At 52.7% G+C, this 9,572-nt stretch overlaps 2 protein-coding genes across 2 annotated transcripts in view; both read right to left on the reverse strand.

Annotated features, from left to right (window-relative positions):
* The window catches only part of VOLCADRAFT_91313 (uncharacterized protein), a gene marked incomplete at both ends in the record, with an annotated part of 7,452 nt that extends 6,324 nt beyond the window's left edge, over positions 1–1,128 (reverse strand). The window contains 3 exons of the mRNA XM_002950830.1: positions 301–410; positions 553–827; positions 1,005–1,128. Of these exons, the coding sequence (XP_002950876.1) occupies positions 301–410; positions 553–827; positions 1,005–1,128 (509 nt within the window). The remainder of the gene's footprint in view (positions 1–300; positions 411–552; positions 828–1,004) is intronic.
* A 7,309-nt stretch (positions 1,129–8,437) lies between these two features.
* Positions 8,438–9,572, reverse strand: part of VOLCADRAFT_91314 (uncharacterized protein) — a gene marked incomplete at both ends in the record, with an annotated part of 4,973 nt that continues 3,838 nt past the window's right edge. The window contains 3 exons of the mRNA XM_002950831.1: positions 8,438–8,463; positions 8,905–8,917; positions 9,508–9,519. Of these exons, the coding sequence (XP_002950877.1) occupies positions 8,438–8,463; positions 8,905–8,917; positions 9,508–9,519 (51 nt within the window). The remainder of the gene's footprint in view (positions 8,464–8,904; positions 8,918–9,507; positions 9,520–9,572) is intronic.

The following is a 9,572-nucleotide window of genomic DNA, read 5'->3' on the forward strand; positions in this document are numbered from 1 at the left end:
CTGGGAGGAAGCGGAGACGGAGGCAGCGGGCTGGGTGGCTTGGGTGACGGTGGCAACGGGCTGGGTGGTACTGGGCTGGGCGGAAGTGGCGACGGTGGGAGCGGCGACGGCGGACGGGGACTCGGCGGCATCGGACTAGGGGGCGAGGGGCTGGGAGGACGGGGTGAAGGCGGCAGAGGGCTAGGCGGCGAGGGGCTTGGGGGAAAAGGGCTGGGTGGGAGCGGAGACGGTGGCGGCGCAAAGAAGCCTAGCTTGCCCACAGGGCAGCAATCACACGTTCCACTTTGCACGACAGCATACTTGCAGAAGCCGTTGCCCTCCGCACAGAGTGTCTCCATGGAGGGACACGAGCCGCCCAGCGTCATGCACACCACAGCGCCGTCCGCAGTCGTCAGGTCAAGATTCAGGCCCTGAGGAGGGAGCGACGGAAGGGACGACCAGGAGAACATTAGCATTCCCAACTCCCAAGCATCAGGTTTATGTTTCAGGGAGGCAAGCAAGGAACGCATTGTTGTGCTTGTGTTCAAAAAGGTGTTCAGGTGTTACTCTCACCGTAAGCTTGATTACTGCCTTTGTATCGTTGGTGGCGTAGGGGTCGAATGTGGGTGCTAGGGCCGGTTTTCCATTGACCGTGACCCCCGTCACGGCGCCTTTGCACTGCTTGTTCACGTCCAGCTCGATCTTGTAAAAGTCAATCTTGGGGTCACAACAGTCCGAACCCGGCTTGGCGCAGTCCACCACGCGGGCAGTCATGCACACGCGGTTGCCGCTGACGGTGTAGATCGGGTCGAGGCGGAAGCGGGACTGCTGCGGGTCGCGGTTGCAGCCTGTGCACAGCAACAGCAGCAGCAACATGAATCGAGCGAGTAAACACGTCGTTCGTGTGGACTTCAACGCATGAAGTACATACATGCCCAGCCCCATGTATGGAGCCCAGCGTTCCTTTTCCATGCCTTGGAAACGCAAAATCCATGATTTTATCCAAGCGGGGCGATGCGACCTACCGTAAGGCGGAAATGTCTCTAGGTAAGCCTGGAGAAGACTGCGCTCGGCGCTGGCAGTCGTACGTAGGCATCCCAAGATAACCATCAGCCAGCAGGATAGGAGCAAAACCAAACGCTCCGTCATCCTTACAGGAACCTGTGGCTATAGTACAGGGCATGGAGCAAGCGGGACGCCGTTGAGACCGGTGGGCACTGAGGCCGTGTGCATGAGCGTGCACGCTGCCATTCTGGAAAAGAGCGCAATACATAATATCAATTCTGTTAGGATGAAGGCTGCTAGCGTCTATTGTTGGCATGACAAGTTAAACATAAAACCAAATGTCCATATGGACAACGATGCATCGGTGCGCCCAACCAGATCCTTAAGATGAACAGCTCAAATCTTAGCTTACCAGGAGGTTAAATATACTTGATAAGACAATATGGAGCTGTTTATCAAGCGTAAATGTAACCCCGTCCCAAATCGTTTAGGTTCTGCAGCTACCTAAAGGTTTACCTATCTATCTATTGACCGCCCCGCGATGCCCGGACGATTGGGGGATCGCAGTGGTACAGAAGCTCCCCGACTGCTCGTTTATGTATCGCCCTTGACTTGCGTCCGCCGCTGTTTCAGTAGTTTCAGTCGTACAGAACGGCAGGCTACCACCGAAAAACCGTTGGCTGGCGGTTTCCAGTAGTGCCATTAACCCATCTTCGCGCAAAACCTGCTATCAGTGGGACCACAAGTGTAAAACGTGTCGATTGTAGAACTGAAATGAACGAGGTGCACCTATTCTCTGTGTCATCTGCAGCTCCGCACATTTAGGCTTAGCAAGGTCCCCTGAAGGGCCTGACAATCCTTTCACTGCCTGCGGTAATCCTTGCTTGGTTGTGTGCGTTGAAACTCGCTAAGCGTTGTTAACGCTGCTGATCGTGCTGTTTAGTGCTGCTACATTTGCCGCAGACCAGTCTGAACCTGAAGATAACAACCTCAACATGACATGCTATGCTAAGATGGACATATTACCTGTATGTTACTGTATGCATGAAAAGCTTCGTAATCACTAGCAGGCTCGCTAGCTGTTGGCCCTGAAGCCGCGCATACCGAATCTGGGATTTCAGATTATTACTATTATCACATCACATTAATTATGGTATTTTTCGCGGTTGAACCAATTGAGGTTGCTGTGCGGAGCTGTATCCTAACTACAACCCATTGAATGAATCGCGATGCCCTAGCTATTAAGATGATATTAAAAACATCACATTCATGCATAAAATAACCTGGATACGAAGATAATGTAAAGAAAAAACCATTTAAGAAATCCGACAGACGGCGGTCTTCCAAAAGAACAAGTCGAAACACATGATCCCTGCATCTGCTAAGCACGTGGTAACCGTTTCTCGTCAAATCATCTGTTTCTGATCAAAGGACTGGTCGTTAGTCTCACAAAGCTAGGCAACGTGCTGCTGCTTTAATAATCGTCCTGAACACTGAACATGCCGTCGGGAAGGCCGCCGAAAGGTGAAAAGGATTATAGCCCGTTCCGTATCCATATACATATTACATAGGGTAGGGCTTCGTTCGTCTGCCGCAAGTCGTGCGTATGCTTGCCATGTTAACGGTAACATTCCGATGGTACGGCCTCGAGCCCATGAGCCTTTCCGTTTGGTAACCTACCGACAGCACGCGCTACCTCCTCCAAGGTGAAAGGCTCATCCAAGGATGCTAGCTGCCCATGCCCTCCTGTCCATGACAGTCCGACATGCTTGCCAAGCGCCCTCTCCCAAAGGGGCCCCAAAAAAGGAGATATAGTTAAGAAGCCGATGTGCACCTTCAACACCCGTCTCCCCACCTCCTGCGTTTAACAAGGTGGCAAAGTGATCCCGAAATACATGCAAGTCGTCAATTGCACAACGCTCCCTGAGTTGCCCTCCCAAGGCCCGCCATAATGCACGCTGATCGTGCCTGCACCTAACCACAAACTCACGCATTCTATCTGCATCATTTGCTGCTCGGGCACAACGTTTGGCACGATTCCGAATCGTATGAATGAGTCATTGCGTTACGTGCCTTGCAAAACGCTTCCCACAAAGGACCTGACTTATTCTCGACCTTGCCAGGGCCAAGCCGCACCCTGCAAGCAAGCATGTGTTGCCGGGCGCTTTGGCATTCCTCATTCCTCTATAATGCACCATCCCCCACTTGCATACCCTCAGGCCTGCGACCCGCAAATACTCGAATCAGCACCTTCCGCAGGGGGGTACTAATGCGCTCCACCGACTCCGTGCTGTCGCAGGTCCCATTAGGTAGGTCCGTGATCACCCCATTTAGTGCGTGCATGACCTGAGATCCCTCAGGGAACAGAGCGACAGCGATGTAGCGGTTGGCTTGTTGCTGGCGTCTGCTGAGAACAACTGAATGTGTAGATGGGTGGTACCTGAACCTGAACGCTAACGGTCGTAGTCCCGCTGGATGGACTGTCAGTTTGTAACATCCAGAACTCGCTCAACGGGAGTCGTTTTTAGGTTGCACCGCCCCACCTTTTCCCAATTATTAGACCAGCAGCAGCAGCAGCAGCAGCAGTAGGGCATGTATGTCCATTGTTCCGGAAGGGCAATGAAGTTCATCTAGCAGCGTTTGCGCGCATCAGAAGTACAAGGCCTAGTTATGGCGTCTCTGCGGCTGCAGGTATGATGTCCGACACGTACGGCATTAGAACATGGCAACAGGCAGGGAACGGAGGCGAACTGTATCGTTCCAGTGCTGCACCTTTTGTTAGAGCACATCAGGGCAACTGGTGACTTTCCACAGCAGTTTACCAAAACGGTGGTATCCTCAATTTTGAAGAAGGGTGACCCGTTGGTGGCAGGAAATTATCGGGGCGTTGCAGCTGGCAAGAGCACTTGTGAAGTGCTATGCGTCAGTGATTCTTAACCGTCTGGTACGTGCTGGGGAAATACTGGACCTGCGGCACCCATGCCAAGCAGGCTCCAGGCGGGGTTTTGGCACTGCTCACCACCTCTTTGTCAAGCAACACCTGGTCAGGCGGCATCGGATCGCGGGGCAGCCGCCGTTGATAATAGTACAGATTGACTTTGAGAAGGCCTTTGATAGGGTGCCTCGCGAGCACATGTGGCTTCGGTTGCAGGAGAGGGGGATTAGCGGCCCCATGCTAGATGCTCTGAGAAAAGCGTACGAGAAGGTGTCCATGGTGATGAAGGTAAATGAGAAAGTGGGGAGAGAGTTTGAGTCTAAGCAAGGAGTGAAGCAAGGGTGTCCTTTATCTACGGAGTTGTTTGGACTCTTCATTGAGACACTATCCGATCTGATTGATACTCATGACCTTGTAGAAGCTGGAGTACGTAAGTATGACGCACCCCTTGTGGACAGCAAGCGCGTCTCCATACTGTTGTACGCAGACGATGCTAGTCTGCTAGCGACGTCACTAGAGCGAATGTCTGAGATGCTACATCTTGTTTTCTTGTTTTGCGAAGCTTTTGGGATGCGACCAAATGTCTCAAAGTGTGAAAGGCTTGTTTTTGCATGTGATGGCACCCAGCAGTCGGAACTTAGCGAGAGATGTCAACAGTTACGGCTATCAGGCCAGGTAGTACCTGCCAAAGATAGCGCACGCTATCTGGGCTTGGTATACGGGCCAGAACGGCCTTTTAGTGCGTGCCGTCAGCAGTTATGTGATACAGGTCGGTCCGTTATGTTCTCCTTAAGCGCAAAGCTGGACAAAATGAAGCTGTTTGCCCCCGACGTGCGAATACGGGGCTTTGCAACCCAAGTCCGAGCAATTCTGTTGTATGGCTGCCAGGCGTGGGGCCCTTTTGCGCTGGCAGAGGACGTAGACAGGGCGGGGAGGCGGCGGGATAAAGCCAACCTTGCGGAGGGCATGTTCGATGCCTGTTTAAAGGATAGTGCAGTCCAGCTGCAGATTTTATTCATGAGGCAGGTAGTGGGGGCGGCACGGCCATCCCACCTGAACTCCCCTTACAGTATTACATGGTGAAACAGATCCTCCGTTTCTGGAACCGCCTTCAAAAGCAAGTGGGGTCCATTGCCCATGCAGTTTTACGGCAGGAGATAACCGATGCCCTGACCAACCCGGAATGGGAGGGTTGGGGAACCTCAATGTTACGACTGTTTTCCTTCTTGGAGTGCAACATTTGGAGCGGAATACCGTAAGAAGTCATGGGGCTAAAGGAGCGTTGTTGAGTAGGCCTCTACCCGAAGGAGCGATGATAACGGCACTAAGGGAACGTTTGATGAGCGGCTGGGACCGTTTGACGATCTTGCCAGAGGAGTACCCATCAGATGGGAAGCAACCGGGAGTGCAAATGGCGAAGTATAAGCACTGGATGGGGCTGCCCGTTTCGGGAGCCGCAGTCGTCATGTGGCCAACACATGCTAAGGTTTTCATTCCTCGTTTAGCACATCGTAAGCTAATGCAGTTTCGTTTATGTTGCTGGGCTTTGGAGGCAAACAGAGCACGAAGGGGCAAGTACCATGTCCCCAGGGGGCAGCGGTTTTGCCGCTGTTGTGGTACTAATAGCCGAATCGAGGATGAAAAACGTGTGTTATTCGAATGGCCAGCCTATAATGATATTCGTGCTGAAGAGGGATTCGATCATCAACAGAGCATGTTGGAGGCCATGAAATGGGAACCCGTACGTCTTGCGAGGATGTTGGAACGTATGTGGGCTCATCGAAACTCAGTTACCCCTTTTGGACGATAGTCTGGGCTGATGTTTCATGTTCTTCGTGGCTTTTAGGCGTTGAAGTATTGCCCTTGGGCCTTCGGCTCGTATGGGTAGTTTTACAGGTATGGGGTCACGCAACCCCAACCACACACACATAATGTCTTTTTGCATCTCCCATCCATTCTTGTGCGCATTCGTTCCATGGAGAGCTCCTCAAATTAGCAACGCGAGCTAGCCAGAGCTCTGTGATCCACCTTCCGTGTTTTGAACCGCAAGCCCTCGCAAACTCCCTCCCTACCTGTTTTTGCGCCTTGCGGCTCCCACACCGCCACCGCACCGTGTCATTTACCATTCCGGCCCTTTTTCCGCCCCGCCCCGCCCCGCCCCGCCCCGCCCCGCCCCGCCCCGCCCCGCCCGAGCAGGCTCGAGTGAGCTGCCAGTGCCACCCATGGCCATTGGTGCGGGCAGTCTGGTGCAGAAGGCCATCATCGACAAGAACGCCCGTATCGGCACAAGCCGTGTCATCGCCAACAGAGCCGGTGCGTTGCGTTTTTGCGTGTACGTTACACTTTGCACACATGCACTCTCTTTACGTGTCTGTGTGTACGTACGTAAGATGCGTGAAACAGGGGGGTATATCTTCACCCGTGGCAGCTACCCTGCGAAACCCTGCCTTCCCCGGTATTTCGGGGCACCCTCATCTAGTCACCCTAGTCGACTTCTCAGTGGATCGCTCAGGTTCCGCACCCACCACCAGCATCCAGTGGAATCTGCCGGGTCGACAGCGGCCCAACTCTTAACTTTATCCCAGCTCACCACCGTCCATCGAGTAGGGGCGCAATATCTTCCAACATCGGAAGAATTTCCGAAATTCACAGGTCTCGATCCCGGGGCATGGTCGCGCGTTACCAGTAATGCTTAACCTAATATAATGTATGTATGAATGTATGTAATCTTCTGCACGATTTAAGGCTGTGAAAAGCAAGCAGGATGTGTGTAAGCGTATGTATGTAAGTGTACGCACACACATATGTAAACCTGCATGTTTATGTACGCGCAGTGAAGCTCACTTTGTACGTGTTCCGGCGATAAGCTGATCATGCAGACTATGCAGACTATGCATGTGCTTACATTTCATCGCAGAGCATGCACATGTTTGTGCAACATGCAGCCCTCCACATGCACCCGAATACGAACTCGCGAATATTCTCGATCGAGGAAGCAGTATTCACCTGCATGACCTGCATTCCACTGCCAAGCCACCCATATGCAAATTCCACAAAGCCACCATTCAAATACGTACAATCTTAGGAGCTACACAACCGTCCAAGAGAGGCACCGCCGTCCGGCCCGGCCCCCCGTCCCAGAGAAGAGGGTTCTAGGGCCAGGGACTTAAAAACTTTTAGCCACCGCAGGACATACATGCATGGATACATACGTACACACCTACATATATACATAGCACAATATACAGCACCAATCGGCAACTGAGGTTCAACTGAGGGACAGAACTGGACGGGGCGAAATACGACACTCCAACTTTTCTGACGCGAAGAAGAAATTTATGTACGGTACTGCCCTAATTTGTGCTTGTGCTAAAACCGCGCGCCACGTCAAAAGGAAGATGCGATACTCAACGGCACAGATTGTCAAAATTAACAGCAGTATTGCGAGCACCCTCACCACCAATTTCCGGTCCTGAAAATCCTGCGATGCTAACAGCCATAACTAGCCAGACACTACAATCCCATCAATGAAAATGCTTAGTTCCTTACGCTGCCCCCGCCCTCTTGTAGGTTTGTCAAACCAAATTTACCAAACCCATTCTTCGATTTTCAATATCGTGGGATGTGCGTAGTAATGCGGCCTTCACGGCAGTCCCAAAACTGCGAAAAAAAACCAGGCAGCCAACCGACTGATACGAACAGATCAATTGGCTCACAGGAAACTGAACCAGCAGCGTAACTTGTCCACTAGTTTTCCTTCAATTAATAGGCGAATTTCATGATGAAGATGCCGACAGCCTAAAGGCGCATCCTAAAGGCTCATGCGGCAAGACCCGAGGCCATTTTCCCGCGGCAGCTGGAATGCCATGTTCCGCCGTTAGGAAGCCAAATTATCACAAAAGCACCTTGATATGTGGAAGCATGTTAATTCCCAAGCTTCTGAGGTGCAAAACGCGACGCGTATCCGCCGTCCCGAACAACACCGCCAAATATACACATAAGCAGCATCGGTAAGGCAGCAGCGCCGTCTTGTCAAAGAACCAGAATATATAATATGAAAGTATAGGTCATAATATTTACCAGTAAAACTATCAAGTACTCAAGTACCCAAGGCCGCTCGACACCTTTTCACGCGCTGCGGAACCCGCTAACCTAGACGGGCTGCACATGCTAAGACGGGCTGCACATGCTTTCTGTCTACCACCGGGAGATATCCTCACAAGGGCTCCGGGGACTCGCAGGCTGCATGAGTTGATTTATTACCAATTTTCGTTTGTGACGCATTCAACGTATCCAACAAGGATAGGGTCATAGAATGCTGGCCGTAAAGGAGCGCGGCCTGCCCTCGCGGCCTCATTAAAAGGATCCAAATCCTGATGCAGGAAATCGTAAGCGGTGCCTCTAACTCCTCACGCATTATGACGCCCTCTGAATTCCGATTGCGCTGCGGAGAATTACGCCGGCCCCCCGCATCAGGGCCTTGGCCATCACCTGAACGATGTAGCATGTTGGGCACGGCTAGGTGCAGCGCTTTCTGTCTGAGTCTGTACGACACAAAAAGGGGCATGAAGGCGAGAAGAGGTAAGAGACTGACACCTTCATATACAGAAAAGCAAGCGGCACGCTACCGCCGTCTGTATGCACGTCTGCACATGTTATGTCAATGGGGCTGTGGGGGCTGTCTAAGGTCCGAGAATGCACTCTCGCTTTTGCCGACTGTCAAGCCGGCAGTGCGGCAGCGAGGGGCAGCCTCCAGCGTACAGGAAACGCAACCGAGGGTTAAGAAGGTTGGAAGACCGTTTCTTAAAACGGCCAACTGTCATATGCCAACTGTCAACCGTCAACGGCAAAGCACCGGAGCACAATCATACAGAAGACACTCCGGCGGCGGCTTCGGCGGCTTCGGCGAGCACGTATGCCATAGCCAAAACGAGCCCGGAGTAGTATGGGGTGGAGCGGGGTTGCCTTGTAGGCGGTGACCATACCTGCCATTCCGTCCTGTTGGGTTGAGGTGTGTAATGTGTGGGACAGAGGGGTCTTATTTTCCCCCCCGTGGCCGCTACCTGGCAGACCTTGCCTTTACCGGTGTATCGGGGCGCCCAGTAGATTACTCAGTTTCCACACCCACCATCGAATTACATTGGGAACTGTCGGATCGACGACGGCTCAACTCCGTCCCTGGTCAGCTTACAGGTTAATTTTATCCCGGGTCACCTCCCATCGATCCGAGGCATCTTCACCTATCACCTTTGGAAAGATGGTCGACTCTGACAGGTCTCGATCCCGGAACGTCCGGAGGCATTGCTGTGTGCTCTACCAGCAGTGCCTGACCTATTGTGTATATGAGGGGTGCAATGCGCTACCATACTCGTACAGACAGACCCCAATTAGGAAAGTTCTACATACATACACACGCACATACATTGTACACGTACATGAACACAATCAGGCTTATACCGTAGGAGGTTTCATCACGCGCTGGGGGGTTATTGCTAGGGGGCTTATGCTACCCCCTTTCACCCGTCCCCAGACCCGCGGCTCCCCCGTGCAGTGCAGTGCAGTGCAGTGCAGCCCGGTCATGCACCCACCGCTAGAGCGCTCTGACGGGCGGAGATCGGGGCCGTGGAGGAGATCGCGGTAGGCGCGGTGACCA

This window comes from Volvox carteri (genome assembly GCF_000143455.1).
Source record: "Volvox carteri f. nagariensis unplaced genomic scaffold VOLCAscaffold_20, whole genome shotgun sequence".
Taxonomy (NCBI): domain Eukaryota; kingdom Viridiplantae; phylum Chlorophyta; class Chlorophyceae; order Chlamydomonadales; family Volvocaceae; genus Volvox; species Volvox carteri.